Genomic DNA, 19,979 nt, shown 5'->3' on the forward strand with positions numbered 1-19,979 from the left:
CGACAGTCACATTGTGGAAGAAAAAAAAGATTTTGGAAATAAATAAATAGAAATCGGAAATACAAAAGTTCTGCATCATCTTTGAACTTTGAAATATCAATTGAAGTATCAAGCAGTTACAAAAATATTTGCTGATTGTTAAACAATTTATAGTCAACATATCGAGGTGAATGCGTACATAAGTATTTCTATGTGAATTTTTGCCATTCTCAATAAACTAACTATTAGGAACTATTCTTGTGTAAAAAAAATTAAGCAAGCAACTTATAATTTGGACTTATTATCTTAGTTAAAGGAAAATTTGATTAGCATAGGGATTTATTTGGAAGTGTAGAAATGCCGTCGAAAAAGAAAAAATATAATGCACGCTTCCCAGCGGTAAGTAAAATATCCGGAATCTTTTTTGGCAGAAATGCATTCTGCTTGTATGTAAATGCTGGGCGTCCATCAGCACCACGACGATGGGCTTATCAGTTTGTATATGATGCAAACGTGTGTTAGTTTATTAATTTGTTGTTTTTTATCGGTTCTTTTCGTTTTATTGGCAGGGTCGCATTAAGAAAATTATGCAGAGTGATGAAGAAATTGGTAAGGTGGCACAGGCGGTGCCCGTTATAATTTCACGGACTTTGGAGCTATTCGTGGAGTCGCTGTTAACCAAAACGATGCGCATAACAAATTCGCGTAACGCCAAAACCCTATCGCCATCCCACATGAAACAATGCATCATGTCCGAGCAGCGATTCGATTTTCTAAAAGACCTTGTCAAAAATATACCAGATATAAGTGTGGCCGAGGAGGCGGCATTCAATTACAACGATGATGATGCCCATAGTTCGGAAGAACAATATCCAGACTCGGATACGCCATATGACTTAAGCCTGCCGTCAACATCAATACGATCATTGCCCAATGGAAACAATGCCTCCTATGTGCGCTCTGTTAGCTTGAATGGAGCTGGACAGAAGCGAAATCATAATCCAACCGCACCACAGTCAGTCATAATGCAAACACAGATGCAACACCAACAGCAGCGAGTGCATCTGCCGACAAAGTTGGCACGGTCAGAATCAACGCCTGCGTATAATCCCCGTGGCAGGCCACCCAACAACAATGCTGCCCACTATAGTAGTAGTAGTAGTAGACGAGAACCTCAAGAAACTGCCATACCTGCGCCAATTTGCAGCTACGAGCTGCTGAACAAGCCTATAGTCAAAATTGATTATAGCAACGTCCAAATGACAACTAGCCCATTGTGCCCAACAAATGTTGATGCCGGCAGCACATCTTCTAGTACCGCATTAAACTTAAATATTGCGTCACCAGTTATAAACATTGATCTAACAAATATTGTCGCATCTGGCACTGTACCCACCCCAACGAAGATAAGCTACGGCATATTTTCGATGGATAAGACCAAGTGCTTCAGTGGAAATAATAATTCAATTGCAAAAATTGATACATCTGTCGACTACAGCGCTGGAAAGAATAAAGCTCCAATCATTCCAAAGGCCAATTTGACATCCGCGCCAATAACTGAATCGCTTTTTGAATTAGATGAAGACTACGACAACATTTAAATATAATTTTGTAAATGCACTTTAAATTATTACTATATAATATTATTATACTTTAGATATAAGTATGCAGATAATAACTTTGATAAATAAAGACCAGCGCTGCGAAATTTCGTAAATATGTTATCTAATTAAACCCACCACCCAGTAGTAGACATAAGAAATTTTTGTGGCGGCATTGCCAATAAATTTAAAAGTAGTTTCAGTCGTCCTTTGCTTAAAATTATAGTATCTGAATATATAAAAAAAAGGACACAAAATACACCAACACTAATTATTGGCAGGCATCCAACGGACTCTTCGAAGAATATATAGGAAACAACGGAAAAATAAATCATCTACAGCACAATTTTATTCAATAATGATGCCTGTAGACTTGGCAGCTTATGCTGATCAGGAATTAACTAATTTATCGGAAGAGACGACAACTTGATGCATTTCGTACCAAAATTAGAATACTTTCAGCAGACATTTGAATCGATCATTCATACTTTTGTAGTTCACGATAAGATTTGGAAGTATGAATTTACATAATTAGTTATCACTTTTTATATTTTATAGATTATAATTACTTGGATCTGTTATTTATTTTTTATAATTAAATAATTACTTTCACTAAATTGAACCATAACTAAATAAAATACTGTCACAATTACAAGATTTATTTAAATAAATATTTATTCATTTCTCTTGCTTATTATAAATCATGTATAGGAATTAAACAATAAACACACATTACTGAGGCACTTTTTGGCGTTTATAACAATGAAGAAGATAATTAAATAGAATGCATATCTTGTCAATATTGCTTTATAATAATAATTGGCTATTTACAAATATAGATCAAAATAAGTATAACAAACAAAATTTTATTTGGGTAAAATATATATGCGCATATCTAAATTATTTTTTTACTAGGAATAAATAATCATATTTTGTGGATTATACAAATTTTGGCACGCGGAATAAGTTTTCTTAAAAAAAATAGGTTGTTCTATTTTGTAGTATTCGTTTTAAATCTAGTTTATAATAGCTAGTTACCCTAAAGGATTGCAGTCTATAGGTGACGAACTTTATTTTATATGTTACAATAATATAAAAATTTCGCCGGACAAATGAAACTTAACGAGATCGAAATACGTACATATTAGTGTTTAAGATTATTTGCAAAGATATTTACACGATCCGGTCCTTTAAAATCGTCTTACTTTAAAATATACACATAAATATAAACAGTTAATAAATGATTAGGAATATATTAAGATATAACTAAGAATTATGATGACATTCGTTAATGTTGAATGTGCAGAATTGTGTTCCTTTTTTTTACATATAAAACTCGAAATGTTACGTAAATCCTCGGCTTGGCGACTGCACCGGTGAAGGTGGCGGTGGTAGCGGTGAAAAGTACGTTGAGCTTCGTGACGATGGTGATGGCGGACATGAGGACTCCGGCACAATACGAACATCGCTGTGATAATGGGAGCGAGGTGTTGGTGGCGGCGGATACGGTTCGCTATCATAGCCAAATTGCAAACAGACAGCAGCCGAGCTGGATGGCAACTTGCTGGTGGTGCCACCATTATTACTATTGTTGCTATTCGATTTGCTAGTATAGTTCGAGTCCGATTCGTCACAGATATCGGTGGAGCATGGTGTGGGCGGGGGCGGTTGATTAATGATCTTGTAGTGTCTGTAGGGACGACGCGAACGCGTTGCCGGCGATGGCGGCGGATTAATCGGATATGCCACCATGCTGCTACCATTGGTTGTTGAGCTGGATGCACCGGTTATATGATTGCGATCATACGAGTTCATACTGTTCCGCGAATTGAGAGTCGACATGCGCACCGCATCCGCTACGGAGGCAATTTTCGAGACTCGTTGCGATTTGGTGAGTGTCGACGGTGACAGGGGATCGGATGCCTGGTCATCCTTTGGCTCTGTGCGGCTCTTGCCAATGCGGGTGCGACAGAATTGCAGCAGATACACAATCGAGAATATGATTATCATCGTAGCACCAATCAATATCATAAAGATGCGTTTATCTGACGCTGGCGCCATACGACGCTGCACACAAATATCCGCAGACTCGTCGGCACCATCTGCGCAGTTCTCCCAACCATCGCAAAGAAGCGCAGTCGAAATGCAAAGCTGTTGGATTATTCGAAATTAATGTTAATATTTATATACAAGTTTCGACATACACATATATACCCACCTTATTGATGGGACACTGAAATTCACCCGGCCTCTTGCAGCAGTCTGCTTCGTCGTGGCCATTGGCACAATTTGTTGTGCCGTCGCAAACCAAAGCTTTGTCAATACATTCACCAGATTGGCAACTGAACTGATCTGCACGGCAGGAGGGACAACCAACCTCATCGGATTTGTCTGGGCAGTCTTTTTGGCCGTCACAGCGCCACGACGCCGGTATACAATCCTTGTTCATATCACTATTACCAGCCACGGGCGCCGCACACGTAAAGTGATCCGGCCCGCAAGCAGGCAGCGCACCACAATTTTCCCTATCCTCAAGCAACATCAGATGCTTGGGACAAGAGCAAATCTCACGTGAGTGCCCAACATCATCACCATTTGCTATGCAAATGTGTGAGCATTTCGTGCGACTATGCAAACAAGTGTGACTACGCAGCAGTTTCGCATCCGGTGTCCACACAGCGCGTATGTCCGTGATCTGCAGCAGTCGCTGAAGCTCGGCCGAACGACGCTCTCCTGTCACCGTGATGCGTTCCACTCCGGTTTTGTCATCCAGCCAGTAGACAAAACCACCCAACGCCGCAATGTTTATCACCTGCGAAATATGCATGGACACCAGCGTTTTTCTGATTGCAAATGAGAAGTGGAAATTAATTGTAAGCAAAGCAATGCTACGGGTCATATTTGTCAATGATTTACTTACATGTTTTTGCCATTAATGTCCATTGCATCTATCCGCTTGCCGTGTGCATAGTATATCATATCAGACTGCTGATCCAGAGCAAGCGTTGTAACACCCTCCAACTTATAGGCCAGTTCCATGCGCTCATTGCCATCGACGCGCGCCCTAATAATGGCCTGATGGCTGCCCACATCTGACCAGAAGATCAAACGCTTGCTCGCATGCACAGCTATATTGCGCGGCTTTTCAGAGTCTCCTGTGTCAATTACACCAATTGATTCGCCCAGAAAACTATATATATAATGTAGAGTACCCATTTTTAGATTGTTTTCTTCTTTTTCTTTTGCAGCGTACCTGGTTACGTTGATGCTGTTCGAGTAGGAGCACGTCCAGAAGAGTAAGCGGCCAATAATGTCAATGGCAATGTCGAATGGTTGGCCTGTGTTCACCAGCACACTGGTCTTGGTGCCGTTGGCCAGAGACCGTTTAATGCTATGACTGCGTCCTTCGATCTGAGTACGTAAATCGGGAAAATAACCAATTTTTATCATTGTGAAAATCATCGATTTATCTGCGCTATTTAATTTATAATATTACTATTAAACTTGTGTCGGAGATTAATACTGCTGTGTTAGATTACATTTATATGGCAATACTTGTCTTCTTACCCAGTAAATGTGATGCGTAATCGGATCATAGTCCACAGCTCGAATATTCTTGCCTGACACTGGCAATGGCACATTGGGACAGTCTGTGGAATTGGGGAGCAAGCGGCCGAAACTGTTGCGCTGACTGAAGATGATGTAGTTGCGCGGCGGTATGCAGGAGACGCCATCCTTGGCCAGCTGATAGTGGGTGGGGCATGCACAGATCATGCCTCGTCTCAGGGGCTGGGCGAGACACAAGTGCGAGCAGCCGCCGTTGTTCACCTTGCAGGGATTAACGCCTGTCTGTCGCTTGTCGTTGAAGACGAGCAGCGAAGTAATATACGTCATGCCAGAGTGGACAAGGCTACGATTTTGCCCAGTGACTTTGTGGACACGCTCAATGTCACCGGTGTTCCAGTCACTCCAATAGATATAGTCTTGATACAGCGAGACAGCATAGGGTTCATCGATATCGCTGTTGACGAGAATCTGTCGCCGTTTGCCATCCCAGTCGGCACATTCAATTTTCGCTGGACGCGATTGTGTCGCCCAATACAAACGCCTTGTGTCCTGGTCAAAGGTCAAACCGGCCGCATGATTTGCACCCGCAATAATTGTTTGGAGGTCATTGCCATCCATGGTGGCGCGTCGTATCAAATCGGACGGTGATTCCGTCCAGTACATGTAACCACGTCCTGGTTCCAGGACAAGGGAACGCGGCTCCTCCACACCTTTCCATAGTAGCACCCGACGACTGCTACCATCGAGACGGGCGACCTCAATGCGACGTGCTTCCGCATCCGACCAGTAGATGTTGTGCCCCAGCCAATCGACGGCAATGCCATCGGGTCCAATCAGACCAGAGTCAACAATGCGCTGCACATAGGAGCCATTCAGAAAGGCACGGTAAATGCATTTGCTTTTCTGATCCGTCCAATAGATGCGACGCTCCTCCACAGAGACGTCCAAGGCATGCGCATCGCGTACGTCTTTGAAGGGTATGCGTTCATCATTGTGATTACCCTCATTGTATTCAATCGAGATGCGTCCAATGTGCTCATGCCGTGAGAACAGTAAAAATGCCGCTGGCACCACACAGGTGCGTTTGTCATTCGACAGCTCGTAATCGATGGCACAACGGCAGACGTAATCACGCGGACGATTCAGGCACAGGTGAGAGCAGCCACCATTGCGGACAGCGCACGCATTCTGGCCACGCACCTCACGGAGTCTAGTTACCTTCAGCCCCATCAAATCCGGATACTGATCGACGACAACAATTCGATTATTCCCTGTTATTTTGTGCGCCCGATCAATGGAGCGCCGTTGCCAATCTGTCCAGTAAAGATAGTCATCCAGAATGCTCAGGCCAAACAGATGCTTGAGATTTTCACTGATCACCACACGCCGATCGGAGCCATCCATGTTGGCCACCTCGATTTTGTCCGTTTTGCCATCGCACCAATAGATCGTCTTCTGCTCAATGTCCAGGGCAATGCCATTGGGCCAACCCAGATTCTCGGAGACAAGTACAACACGCTCGGAGCCATCGAGGGAGGCACGCTCCACTTTTGGCTTGCGCTCATTCCAATCACTCCAGAACATCCAGCCGAGCGAGGGAGCCACAGCAATGGCACGTGGCTCCTCCAGATGTTCGTAGATGAGTACTTTCCGCGCTGTACCATCCAAACGGCAGACCTCAATCCGATCGGTTACCGTGTCCGTCCAATAGAGATTACGTGCCAGCCAATCCAAGGCCAATCCATCCGGATGCCGCACCTCTGAGGTGACAAAATCCGTAATACTGCTGCCATCGATATGTGAACGTCGAATTGTATACGCTTCCACATCGGACCAGTAGATATGCTCATCTACCGGATCATAATCAATTGCGATCGCATATTTCACTTTGCCCAGCGGCAATGGAAAGATCGTGTAATCCGGCGAATCCAGGGAAATTTTACTAATCTGCGTCCTTTGGACGATAAAGAGCATTTCCTGTGAACCATTCGCACAACTATTGGCAGTCAGGAGTTTAACGCCCGTAGGACAGGCACAGCTAAATCCTTGCGCATTTGTCGCCAGTAGGCAAAGGTGCGAACAGTTACCATTATTCTGGGCACATGAATTATTTTCATATGGCTGCAGCGAAGCGGACCAGGCGCGCACTGAATTTGGCGCCTTCGGCGTATCAATTAACTCCTTTAGCTCTTTGGTCTGCAAATCGAGAGCATTGAGAGAGCCACGCGACCAGTCTGTCCAGTAGAGGCGATTATCAAAGTAGGTTAAGCTAAATGGATACTTCAAATTGTTAACTATGGTGCGTCGATTGCTACCATCAAGTTTCATCACATCAATGAATCGATACTTTCCGTCTGTCCAGTAGATGAGTTCATTTTGCAGGTCAACCGCTAATCCATTTGGCCAGAACACATTATCCTTGACAAGGGTCATTCGTGTTAGGGGATCCCCATCCATGGCGGCGCGCTCAATCTTCGGATACTCGCCCCAGTCCGTCCAGATGAGCAGACGCTTGGCGGGCACCACAGCAATGGCACGCGGTTGATCCAATTCCGTCCAGAAGAGCACCTTCTGATAGCGGCCGTTCATTGTAGCCACTTCAATGCGATTCTTTTCGCCATCCGTCCAGTATATCTTGTCCGTATACCAATCGATAGCCAGTCCTTCCGGCTTATCGAGACCCGTTGATATGATTGTTTGCTTGGGTGCCTTAGCCAGCGGCAGGGATGAATTCATCTGAGCACATTCGATGATTTCACGGCCGCAGTCTGTCCAGCATACCAGATTCTTGGAATGGTAAAAGTCAATGGCCATCGCCTCGGCCAGATCCTTGACAAGCACATCGATCTGTGGGCCACCCGTTGGCTTCGTGATGTTGGCCACCTGAATGTCATGCCGTGTGGTGAACAATAGCGTCGCTGGCGTGTTTATGAACTGTTGTTGTGCAATCGTCGATGTGGACACCATCGGGGATGAGGACGCTGATCCGTGAACTGCAAAGGAAATCAATCCGTACAGTTGGGTTATCACAAAAACAAATTGTATCTATAATAAGTGCTTTTACATAAGTAAAACACCTCTCGTATCTACAGCAAGTGTATAGTAAACATAGTAAATCTTACATTTGTATTATTATTAAACAATAACATACTAATATTTAATAATAAAATAAGTCAAGAAATACAGCAAGCTTTTAGAAATTGTATAGTAAACATAGTAAATCTTGCATTTGTATTATTATTAAACAATAACATACTAATATTTAATAACAAAATAAGTCAAGAAATTGCTGATATAAGAATGAATACGGCGGATATTAGTAATAAAATTATGGTACGTTTGGGGTTGTTCAGGGTATCTCCTAGTTGAGTTTTTTTGACTTGACTTGATAACTGAAGGAACTTGAAGTGAGCATTCGTAACTGCTGGTTGTTTTTGCATCCAAGCCCGGACGGATGTTTATCTCCGGCGTTGAGCCAGTTGCAAACGGAAGTTGAAGCTATGGGCTTGGTAAACAAAATAGCCACTCAGCAGAAGTGGGTCTGACTGCCAACGAAGGTTGTGTGCCTGGGAGTCGAATTTTTTTTCTAAAAAGAGATTGGACAAGTTTCAAGCAAGTTTTCTGAAATGTATGTAAATATAAATTGCATATGCCTTATGAATGCAGTTTTAAATGTATGTATTTATGTTCATGAATTACAATTATTAGAAGATTTCCAAGCAAAGAAGGCTCTTTGTACGAGGAGCTTGATAGATTATTGCACCTACTTATTGATTTCTTTATACATTGAGCATATTTCAGACTTTGAAAGTCGACATAAATAATATTTTCACCTAGTAATATAAAGGATTGAAATAAAATAGTTATGTAACTAGTTGATTTTCATTTATATCGTTAGCATCAGGAGCATATATATAGCATATATATATATACATATATTCTCCTGTTTTCTCGTCCGAGCGCCATTAACTCGCAGCACAGCATGCAATTTGCACGCTTACAAAGACTTGCCAAAACTCAGCTTTTCGTTCACGCTTCGAGGAACAAATGGGAAAACTTCATCATGCTACCAAACATAAATCAAAAGAATGCTCGACTATAAAATACCCTGTACACATGTAAATATTTAAGTCAGATATGTCATCACAAAATATTCGTTTTGACTTATAATGATGTCTTTCACATATGTGAGAACAAGCCGACAGAAAATAAATGTAAGACATGCAAAAAGAAAAGCAGAATTGAGCTCAGAGCAATGCCCAGTATAGGTTTGGAGATAATGCAGCAAAACCAAAACCAAATGCTGCACCACTTCACTTCGACAACTCAGCAGTTAGCCAGCAGTTACATGACTATGTATAGTGTTTCTCATGAGTGCGCTGAGCTCATAATAGAATATCTGCACACCGCCCACACACTCACTAACCAAGCAACCAGTCAACCAACCAGCCAACCAACAACAACAACAACAGAAAATGCACGAGCTGCACGACTTGATGTAACCATGGCCAGACCAAACCTAAGCCCCACAATTCATATTATAATAACGATGTGGGTTGGTCTGAGGAAACAGCAGCAGCACCAGCAGTAGGAGCACCCATTCAAGGCAGTTCAGCTTTGCTTGCCATTCGCATGCAATATATATTGTGTTAATTTTTATACACTCAACCCAGCAAAGCGAGGTATAATGGTTTTGTGCTTGAGTATGTAACAGGCAAAAGGAAGTAATTCCGAGACCATAAAGTATATATATTCTTGATCGGCAAGAACAGCCCAGTAAATGTGGCGATTTTCTGAGACTATAAGAACTAGAAACTTCAAATATTGAATATAAGTTATCGTATATGTCGCGCAGATCAAGTCTGATTAATGTTATCGATAATTGCCCGCGTTATCGAATATCGATACACATCGATTTCCGATAGCAATAAAGCCACAATTTTAAAAGCAGTAGCTTCTTATTAATATGTAATATATATTGACAAACTCTCGATCAACAGCCCAAATTTATACAAGGTTGGATAAAAAATATCCAAGTCATATTAATCTCATTAGTTGTGAATACAAATTATTTTTTCTTCTGTCCCAGTGCCAGCCACAAGAAATGAGAATACTTCGAAGCATGCATACATTTGAGTGGGAAAATAATATATTCAACAACTGGATGCAGAGTATATCGTAGTGCAGCGCTCACTCTCGATTACAACATTCTTACTTCTTCTGCTGCTGCTGTTACTTATTTGTTGGCTGATAGTTAGTATTCACTGCAAACTGCTCCATCTATTCGATCTGCTTGCCTGCTTCATTTTACACCGTTGTTCTCATGGATAAAAGTAAAGATTGGGAGTCGTGCTCAACTCAGCGTCAACTGTTGCCCATCAAGATTGTTGCTTGACTGCTGGCTTTACGAAAATCAGATCTGAAAAACCCCAACACACACATTCACTAGGGTATATTGACCCATTAGCCTTTGCAACTATCACTATACAAAGTGAGAGGAACAGCATTTTGTGTTGCTCAATATTCCAACAATTTTCCATTTTGTCTCAACTAAGTTTGATGTTTTATTGGTGAAATTATCAGAGCTATTTTGTTCGTTTCACACAAGCACTCCTTTAAAAAAGCACACAATTATTTTACTGTTTTCTTTCTTTTCACCATTTGAATCAGGTAGTCCAGCAGCAACTAACAGCAATACGGTAAAACAAGGAATCGATTGAAATAAGAAAACAGCAATGAACACATAAGCATGTTCTGAATAAAAGACACCAACATATATCTTTTTATGTTCTTTTATATTGCAGCTCATTACTATAATGTGGTTTCAAACATTTCATATTAGTATACAAATGACTTACAAATGTTTCTCAACTGTATAAAAAATGAAATTCTCGATAAATTAGTATGCAAAACAGGATTTTCAAATAGTACATATCAAATCCATAAACTTACAGTTAAAGATCAAAATTGAGGCTAGGCTGCAAATAAAATAAATTTTGATATACAATATATATAATTTATATAATAAATGCGCACAATTTTAAACATCGAAAATAAGACAGCAGAACAATTTAGAGAGAAGAGCGAACAGTATATATAAGATTATGTTCACCAACTCCAACTTCAACTCCAAACCAAAAGTGACCGAAGACGCAGTATGCTCGTTTTGAAAGGATCTTCGTCGATTCTTAACGAGTTGCTGGTTTATACCTCGAAGTCGACGACGTCTTCGTCGCCGCAGTAAGGCTGCCAAAGACATCGCGTAAAGATAACAACAACAAATTACCATGAACAACAGCAAGGGCAAAAAAAAACAAGTAAGAATGATATAGTCGAAAGCGAGCTCGACTTCGATATACCCTGCATACAGCTGTTGAATATATTACTCTAGTTTATTTGCCAATCGTAATTAACGGGAAATATTTATACATGCAGAAAAAATATGTTTTCGACTATGACTTGGGTGTTTCTTATCCTACTACTGCTTTTAAAATTGTGGCTTTTATTGCTATCGGAAATCGGCGTGTATCGATATTCGAGAACCGAAAGCAGTTATCGCTCAAATTAAGAATACTTGATCGACGTGGCGTATTCGAGAATTGTTGCTCATCAAGAATACATATACCTTATGCGGTCGCAGTTGCTTCCTTTTGCCTGTTACATAATTTGGAACGAAACCATTATACCCTTTTTAACCAATTTCAATGCGTTCAGGGTATAAACAAAACTGAGCGGAGCACGTTGCAGATGTACCCATACATATATGTAAGTATGTATACTTATATGTAAATTGTTAGCAATGCATACATGGATAAAGCAAACCGCTCGTTTTTTTTTTGTTTCATGCTGAAATCGTTGGTTGATCAACACCAACACTAACGGATGTAAAAGGTGGACCTCAACACATACAGTGATCCAATTATTATAATTGTTATATTTAGTTTCCTTACAATTACAGTTAACACTGAATTTTTGACTTGAATTTTAGCTAGATAATAACAATAACAATAACAAAACCTAAACATATTATTTATTTAATGTCAACTAATGTCAATCAAATATACATAAAAACAGTAAACGAAAAACAAAAAAAAAAATTGATGAAATTAAAGAAAAATATCATATAATATCTTTCGTATTTCTGAGTGTTACGAAACATGTGCTCGCAGCAGCAGCAGCAACTCAACTTAAATTAAGCACAACAACAACTTCATCTAAGTGCAGTGATTAGTATGTATAGAAAAATAGCACTTACCATTTTTATACTGGAAACTATTTGGGATGCAACAGCCAATGATAAGTAAGAGGCTTATCAAATAATTGTTGGGTCGATTTTTACTGCAACAGTTAATGGCATATTTTGTTCTTCTTTGTGTTCTTTGGCACAATTGTTTATGCTTAATATTAGTACGATGGCTTGTGTATGGCCCACGACGAGTCATTTTACACGCCCCGGCCCGAAAACTGGAATTGCATTTGACTTAAAAAATCCTAAAGGCAAATAAACCTTCTCTGACCGCTTCTAATTTTCGCAAACACAAATATTAAATACACATTTTAAATTAAAAACGCAGTTGTTTTTTTTTTTGTCAATAAACTGATGTGTGCCACAGTTAGTTGTTGTGGGTGAGCGGGTGTCAGAGGTGTGTGCGAGAGGGGCGTGTTCTTTGCCTTCGGCTAACTGAGATATTTGGGTATATTTGGCGCAACAAGCCGGCAACTGTCGCACTCGGCCGCCGTACACTGCATTTCCGCACAAAATAGTTGCATATAAATACAATAAATATATTTAACAAAATATATTCGTTTCGTTCTACGCGTGTTTATTGCAGGCCATCAAAATTTAGCTGCGTTGAGTACAAATTACACTTGGCAGAAACTTGTTTTTTTTTACACTGCAACAAGCGACGAGCACAGCCTGGCAGGCAGCATATATATATTTCAAACGCTAAGTGCTACGAAATCAATTATAATTAATCAAACACGAAACCAAAAATATTGGTCTTAAGAATGTTCACTCGCACTGGTAGCCATTTTGTTGATGTTGTTTAATTGTTGAATTTTTTGTTAATTCGTTAAACCCTGTGATGCTTCCACTCCACGCTCGATACTACTCGATACTAAACGTAAGCAGACGAATGGCCAATTCAGCAGTTCAGCAGCCTTAACAGCAAACTGTTGTTTACATTTCTGTTATATGCTGTTGCGCATTATTTTGATTTAACATTAAATAAAAGTTAATGAAAGAATTAGTCCCAAAACTGTCTGCCATGTCTATAAATGAAAAAATTCATACTGTTTACAAATTAGATATATGTATTTGTTATTTATTTATTATTTCGATTTAAAACTAATATTGTGTAGCATGCCAATGTTAAGCATGATTGTCCATAAACTGTAATTCCGACCACAAGAGTAGCGCATTTGGCGGCAACGGTCGGGGCTGTGGGGAAAGCAGCATGACAGACTGTCGCTCCATGTCCACCTCGGTACTATATGTAAACAAAATGTAAATGTGAATCTATCACTCATTTGATCGACACAAAAATATTCAATCGGCTGGCAACTCACACACAACAGAATCCAGCAATGTTGGTGCCAATAACATCATCGTCCGTCGACTCTGCAAAGCTCAGCGTGAGAATGTGATGTAATAGTGCCGGTGTTGCCGTAACAGCGACAACCTTCTTTTTATTATCCTCTGCCTTCATGCCAATGGGCATGCAAGAATCAGGCAGCGGTGGAGCACCAATTTTGTAGAGACGCAGATCCTGAAACTTTACCTCAAACGAGAAGGGATAGAAGGGTGTACGGGCATTGCCATAGAAGTATTCCTTGATGCGTTGCTCCCGCGACTCGTGGCGCAATCCCTTGCTGCGTTCGACGACGCCACCACTTTTGGGCAGCAGCACGACATGCACGTTGGCGGGCACATCGCGCAATAGATCGTTGTACAAGCGTTCCTGATCCAGCACGAAAATGGCACGAGCACGATACGCTCGTGCCGCGTGCAATAAATGCTCATAGCCCGATCCCTTCACCCAGCCACAGGTGTTCACAATGATGCCCGAACTTTTCGCTGTGAAATTAAACATGGTTTTTTATTTTTATTTTGTACTCTTCTATCGAAGGTTAAAGTACATTATCTTGTTTGTCAGTCTGCTGAGCGCAACTTTTTTCTACACCCTTAAAGCTAGAGCCTTGAAACTTTGAATGCTATCGACAATTGCAAATCGATAATCAGCATAGCTGCCTTAATTTAAAGACTACGGTCAACAAATTCTGTTGGTAATTCGTTGGCAACGTCCTTCAAAGATCGGCATTGGACACTTACACCGTTTGTTAGTAATAACCTTAAAAGGGGAAAATAAACAAATCTTTGGACCACGCTCACTGGCGCCCCCAAAATCGATAAAGACCTAAATCTGCGGTAATTTAAGTGGTAATGTTACCAAAGTTCGGAGATAGATTACTAGAACCGACTATAATATTTTCTTATCCACCATCCATTTGGTAGCAGAGTAATTTTCAGTTGGTTACTATTATTTTTGTATTTGATGCACTTACTGCGCTTATTGGCATCCAGGGACTGGAGCGTAACTTCAGCCATTTTGGAGACTACCGCATTGTAGAGAACACTATTCCCACTGGGAGACTTGTGGCCAAAATGATAAACGAGCGGCGCCGTCTTGGCAAATCCGTCCTCAATGCTCGCCGGCCGTTCAATGAGAATGGTGGCCACGTTGCCCGCTACGGAAATGGCACCTTGACCCACATCAAGATCAGCATAAAGGGGTCGTCGGCCCACACGGACTGCATAGTTGAGCAGGATGCGGCATAGCGTGCTCTTGCCCACGTCCATTGGGCCCACAATGAGGACGCTCGGACCGCGTTTGTCCCTTTGCTCGGCCTCGAGGCGGAACTGTTCCAGGGCAGCATGACAATTAATGTATTGGACCATTGGTGTCTCCTTGGAAATGTAGCATACGTCCATTTGGCCAGAGACGTGGATTACACAGCCTTGGTAGGTGAATATGGCCACTTTGGCTCCAACACCAAACTCATATTTCTTTTTCTTTACCAATTCGGTGCCAAATAGCTCTGCAAAGCCAGTCAAAAGCTATGCCAAAAACATTATGATAGATTTTAATTTAAATCTGAATAAATAAAAATTATATATAAATAATTTTTTACATACCGTCACCAGCACCTTGGCATTCTTTTGCTCGATCTCGAAACGTAACTCAGAGTCGGCCTCCAATGTGTACTCCCTACCTTGACTGTTGTCTTCGGACATGGTCAAGTTAAATCAAGTTTATTATTAAATTATGTTTACTAAATAAATACAATTGCATCGATTGGAATTTGTAGTTCCCTTCAGTTCCGAGTTCGTTTAAACGGTTCATGGAATTGAACAAATGAACTGATTCACGTTCATAGTGCTGCCAATTTGGCCATTTTCCGGCTTTGCAATTATGTTGTTTTCTTGCTAAATGTTAAAATACAATTAGTGAATACTGAAAAGATATTAATAATTAATATTCATTTTAAACATTGTACATACGTAAAGTAACCATAAGATTGCACTCTGATTTGCACAAATGTGTCACTTAAGATCGCCAATGTTTTGTTCAAATACAATTTTTTTTTCATGACAAATGTAATTACAGTTCCGCCTAATTTTGTAGGCAAACTCCATTACTAACTACATACATACATCTCTACAAATTAAAATATATAACAATTATGCTAAAAATAAACAATTACATTGATGTATATTTCATTTATTTTCATTATATACAAAGTCACAGAGCTTAGCACATATTAAAAGTCTTACAAACACTTTGGGTTAGCTATGCATCCATCTTCGACAAGTCGAAGCTGGAACCTAGAATTTATTTATATATGGCAACTATTGTTTGATGACATATCCTATTTACATATAACATAAATTATTGATTTATTAAGTTTCTGCTTTACAGATAACAGTCAGAATAATATATAAAGATCACCATATAAGAGTGGGTATATAAGAGTCAGCATAAGTACGCTCGCTCGCTAGTGAATGATATGTGGAGTCGGAGTCTGAGTCTAAATCTGAGAAACTAAATGTACTTGAAGCATTTTTGCTTGTCATGTGGAATTCGCGTCTTGAACAGAATCGAATCGGCCCGGAATTGAGTGTTTAACAGCGGCGTATAGCCAAAGACTTGACTAAAGAAATTGATGCACTTGTGCCGCTCCTGAAAGTGTGTGTCATCCTCGCTGAGTGACACGGGGCACGTGGGACAACGGAACGTCCAACGCGAAGTGACCTTGACAGGCGGCCGACGCGTCAAATGTGAGACAAGAAAATTCATGGCAATGTCCTCACAGTTCATATACTCGTCGACCTTGTCGCGAATGGCCTGTGGCAGCTGACTGGTGTACAGATACATGTAATACTTATGGATGAAGGCGGCACCGGTTAGCACCATGCTCAGCTCGCAGCTGTAGTTCGAATTGTAGTGCCACATGCTGTTGCTGCTCAGGTCCCAGGCGTGATAGCGACCCGGGAAACCGACGACCCGGTCGCGATGTTCTCGCCACACGCGAAACCCGAACAAGATCTCGTCGTGCCGCAAATGAGCATCGTCGTCCACAGATAGAACTGCTTCCGTTTCGATCACATCGAAGGGCAGAAAGCGATTATTCAGCGAATTACGTGGCGCCCGAACCACGGCGACTGGAACACCAATGTCCGGCCAGCGTAGATCATCCAAGGGTGGCTTGGGCGAGTTCCATACGACGACCACTTTGTGGAGGTAGGGCAGGCCGTATAGGCGACCCAATGAGTCCATGAGCACCTGTTCTCGTTCATATGTCAGGATGACAATGGTGAACTGCTCGCGCGGATAATTGCCACCCAGTGCCTCACTGAACTCCTTGCCAGCGCCACCGATACCTTTGCCAATCGGTCGGAAACCGGTATGTGAACCCATGAACTTTGCCTCGGACGGCAGAGCTGGATCCGAGGGTAGTTGTGGATACAGGTAGAATGGATCCATCCAATCGTTCCAGGCTTCGCGCGAATGTATGCGTAGGACGGTGTAGTTGCGTCGGAATGCTGGACTTGCATAGGGTGGCTCAATGGGGCCAAGCGATTCTTCAGGTTCGGTGTCCATGCCCACCGGCGGCTCCGATTTCAACGGTATGAAGGTGCTATTGAAGACACTCTGGGCGACAAACGATGGCACCGGCCGTGGCGGTATGCCCAGTCTATCCCGCAAACTGGCTATCACAGTGTCCACCGTGGCCTGCACTGAACTCAGATAGCGTTCCCAAATGAGGCGACCCTGACGACGCAAGAGCAACAAATCCGCATCTTGAACGGCACGCAACAGGAAATGCAGCTCGGTTATGCGTGCCTTGGGCAGCAGGAGGGCAACACGCCGCCAGTCGATGGTCTCCGCATATGGCAGACGCAGCTCATCCGCACCCAAAATGACGGGCACGGCGCCGGAGCGCAACGCTTCATAGAGACGGGCCAACATTAGTGTGGAGCTGACTCGTTGACCCAACGGTGGCAGGATTAGCACATATGTGGAATCCTTGAGCAGCTGTTTGCGCGAGGAGTCCGAGCCGCAAAGTGTCCAGTCGCCCAAGGTGTCTGCGTCTTGTTGCTCCGTTGCGGGAACACACTGGAATTGCAACATAAACTGATCCTGCGTGGCACTACGCGACATATCTCGCAGGTGATCAAGTATGAAGTCATCCAGCGGCTGGGCGGGTTGAGCTGCCGAAGTAGGCCGTAGTTCACCCTGAAATGTGAGCAAGAACTTGCGTCGAGCTGGCACCATGCTTGCGCACTCCTGCCACACATCGCCACCGGGCGGGCCCAGAATGGGCGGCACAATTAGATCATAGCCAGGCCGGAACTGGCCACGATCAAAGGAGCTCTGCACGATTATGGCACGCATCGTGTTCTGTTCCAGCAGCGGATTGGTGCGTGCCGAATTGAGATCGCGACGTGCTAAATTAAGCAAAACATGATTGCGTCCATCGCCGCCCCAATGTGGCAACTTATACAGCTTCTCCATATCGATAGATGGCGATAGATTCCCAGCATCATCGCTGGACGGTGAACGCTCCTGCTGTTGTTGTTCAGCGGCCTGTTCCTGTGCCGCATAGCGATTGTTGCGCAGCAGATCCTGCTCCAGCAGTGCCTCACCCACCAGAACGAGATAAATGCAGGCCTGCTTCGGATCACGCACAATGTGCGCATTATAACCCAGTGTTTGTTTAATGGTCGTCTTTAGGAAGCCATCGATATCGTAGCCAGCATGCTGCACATTGTAAACATCCGGATCGTAGAGATAGACCGGAAGACCGGACGTAAGACTGCACCGTGAGTGATCAAAACAATTATGAATCTCACACGAAGCGGCCACGCCAGCACTGATCGCATTCATTTTGCGTGGCAAATAGCTGGGCAACAAGGTGCGTGGCAAAGCCAAATCAGGAGTGTTTCGCTGGACGGCTTCGCGTTGCGCCACCTGCGCCTGCTCCACGGAGATCTTGAGACGCTCCAGTTCGGTCTGTTCGCGCAATAGCTCCTGCTTCAGTTCCTCGATCTTTTGATTGTACAAGCTAATGTCAGACTGCAGCTTCTGGCGACGCGATTCTAATTCGCGCAGCTCCACAGAAACGGTGCTCTAAAAATACATTAAAAAATTAATATTTGTTTGCTAATGTAATTTACACTTGCCTTGATGCGGAGCATTTCCTCGATGCGCATTTTTAGATCGCCGGCCCGCATCGCACTGAAATCCTCGTAGGCATCGAGTAGTGGTCGACTGCGATGCACATCTGTCTGGGGTGCATCGTGCTCCACCTGCCACCCCATCAAACGAATGCATATAAATTTGTATCAGCTTAATTTCACAACTTACATTGAGCAGCTTGCGATGCGCCAGCAGTGGGAGCAGCACCAAAAGTAGCAGAATTAGAAGTGTTAACTTGTAGAGGCGACAATGTCGCATCCACAATCGATATCTTTGTGGAAGCGACGAGGAGAGTGAGGTTGTTGCTGTCACTTTATTTGTATCGTTAACGCTGTTGGCAGCTAAATTGTGATATGCTGCGTTCCCACTAGAGTTGTCCACGTCAAAGGCCAGGGACATGTTGAGGATATTACTGCCAGCAGCGTGCAATTTTATTCAAATTGTTTGCTTAAGCATGCAGCATTCGGGGTATTCACTAGTTTTTGCATATGTACACAAGTCTTCTTGGCTGCTGCACGTCGCAGATGGTGGCCGGTGTTTTCCAGCCCCATGCATTTTCAAATTACTTTCTATATGGGGCGGCACATAAATATTTATACATAGATTAATGTATTATTCACATATATAAATAATTCTTTTTGCTGAGAATCTATAACTCTTGGGGAGAATTAACGAAAATGTACAGTTTACTATTTGTTAACAGTTTTGTGAAGGTTAGCAGATTTATATGCGATATATCGATATATCGTAAATGTAATTAACGAAGCTGTTACACTTTCTCTATCGGAAGCACCAATATATCGCTCTGCCGGATAGCTATCGGTTCAGGTGGGGATCGACCGCGATATATTGGGCGGTAAGTTAACAATAATTTGCATTTCTTTCATAAATAAATAAAAATCTCTATCAGCCTAGTCCGCTCGCTACAGTGTTGGCTGTGTGGATGTTGTACAGTCTGTGTGTCCCTCCCTTCCTCGTCAATATTCACCGGAGAAATTCCCATTTACTATTATTCCATTCTCGTTCGTTTGTTATACGCTCATCTCACCCGATCACATTAATTAAACAC

General features: G+C 42.4%; 4 protein-coding genes across 4 annotated transcripts; 1 reads left to right on the plus strand and 3 right to left on the minus strand.

Annotated features, from left to right (window-relative positions):
• The first annotated feature begins 20 nt into the window (after nt 1-20).
• On the plus strand, nt 21-2,229 carry LOC6568949 (dr1-associated corepressor). Its single transcript, XM_001995392.2, has 2 exons — nt 21-378; nt 549-2,229. The coding sequence occupies exons 1-2, from the start codon at nt 337-339 to the stop codon at nt 1,578-1,580; spliced, it is 1,074 nt and encodes a 357-aa protein (XP_001995428.1). The 5' UTR covers nt 21-336; the 3' UTR covers nt 1,581-2,229.
• Nucleotides 2,230-2,748: 519 nt separating this feature from the next.
• LOC6568948 (low-density lipoprotein receptor-related protein 6) lies at nt 2,749-13,269 on the minus strand. The gene is made up of 6 exons (XM_001995391.2): nt 12,403-13,269; nt 5,148-8,140; nt 4,834-4,991; nt 4,501-4,770; nt 3,799-4,423; nt 2,749-3,731 (listed from the first exon to the last, which is right to left on the minus strand). The coding sequence occupies exons 1-6, from the start codon at nt 12,587-12,589 to the stop codon at nt 2,925-2,927; spliced, it is 5,040 nt and encodes a 1,679-aa protein (XP_001995427.1). The 5' UTR covers nt 12,590-13,269; the 3' UTR covers nt 2,749-2,924.
• A 176-nt stretch (nt 13,270-13,445) lies between these two features.
• On the minus strand, nt 13,446-15,522 carry LOC6568947 (protein CLP1 homolog). Its single transcript, XM_001995390.2, has 4 exons — nt 15,346-15,522; nt 14,715-15,267; nt 13,719-14,226; nt 13,446-13,639 (listed from the first exon to the last, which is right to left on the minus strand). Exons 1-4 carry the CDS (start codon nt 15,442-15,444, stop codon nt 13,522-13,524), a joined length of 1,278 nt encoding a protein of 425 aa, XP_001995426.1. The 5' UTR covers nt 15,445-15,522; the 3' UTR covers nt 13,446-13,521.
• Nucleotides 15,523-15,915: 393 nt separating this feature from the next.
• LOC6568946 (exostosin-3) lies at nt 15,916-19,518 on the minus strand. The gene is made up of 3 exons (XM_032740966.1): nt 19,079-19,518; nt 18,895-19,020; nt 15,916-18,841 (listed from the first exon to the last, which is right to left on the minus strand). Exons 1-3 carry the CDS (start codon nt 19,307-19,309, stop codon nt 16,253-16,255), a joined length of 2,946 nt encoding a protein of 981 aa, XP_032596857.1. The 5' UTR covers nt 19,310-19,518; the 3' UTR covers nt 15,916-16,252.
• Nucleotides 19,519-19,979: the final 461 nt, after the last annotated feature.

Source organism: Drosophila grimshawi, unplaced genomic scaffold (genome assembly GCF_018153295.1).
Source record: "Drosophila grimshawi isolate 15287-2541.00 unplaced genomic scaffold, ASM1815329v1 contig_131, whole genome shotgun sequence".
In the NCBI taxonomy this organism is placed as follows: Eukaryota; Metazoa; Arthropoda; class Insecta; order Diptera; family Drosophilidae; genus Drosophila; species Drosophila grimshawi.

Coding starts and splice junctions, on each gene's coding strand:
- LOC6568949 (XM_001995392.2), top strand. CDS start 337: ATGCCGTCGAAAAAGAAAAAATATAATGCACGCTTCCCAGCG. Junction 379..548: donor ATAATGCACGCTTCCCAGCG/GTAAGTAAAATA, acceptor TTTTATTGGCAG/GGTCGCATTAAGAAAATTAT.
- LOC6568947 (XM_001995390.2), bottom strand. CDS start 15,444: ATGTCCGAAGACAACAGTCAAGGTAGGGAGTACACATTGGAGGCCGAC. Junction 15,268..15,345: donor ATGCCAAGGTGCTGGTGACG/GTATGTAAAAAA, acceptor TTTTTGGCATAG/CTTTTGACTGGCTTTGCAGA. Junction 13,640..13,718: donor ATTGCTGGATTCTGTTGTGT/GTGAGTTGCCAG, acceptor GTTTACATATAG/TACCGAGGTGGACATGGAGC.
- LOC6568946 (XM_032740966.1), bottom strand. CDS start 19,309: ATGTCCCTGGCCTTTGACGTGGACAACTCTAGTGGGAACGCAGCATAT. Junction 19,021..19,078: donor CGCATCGCAAGCTGCTCAAT/GTAAGTTGTGAA, acceptor ATGGGGTGGCAG/GTGGAGCACGATGCACCCCA. Junction 18,842..18,894: donor AGGAAATGCTCCGCATCAAG/GCAAGTGTAAAT, acceptor ATGTATTTTTAG/AGCACCGTTTCTGTGGAGCT.
- LOC6568948 (XM_001995391.2), bottom strand. CDS start 12,589: ATGACTCGTCGTGGGCCATACACAAGCCATCGTACTAATATTAAGCAT. Junction 4,992..5,147: donor TTACGCATCACATTTACTGG/GTAAGAAGACAA, acceptor TTACGTACTCAG/ATCGAAGGACGCAGTCATAG. Junction 4,771..4,833: donor AACAGCATCAACGTAACCAG/GTACGCTGCAAA, acceptor TTATATATATAG/TTTTCTGGGCGAATCAATTG.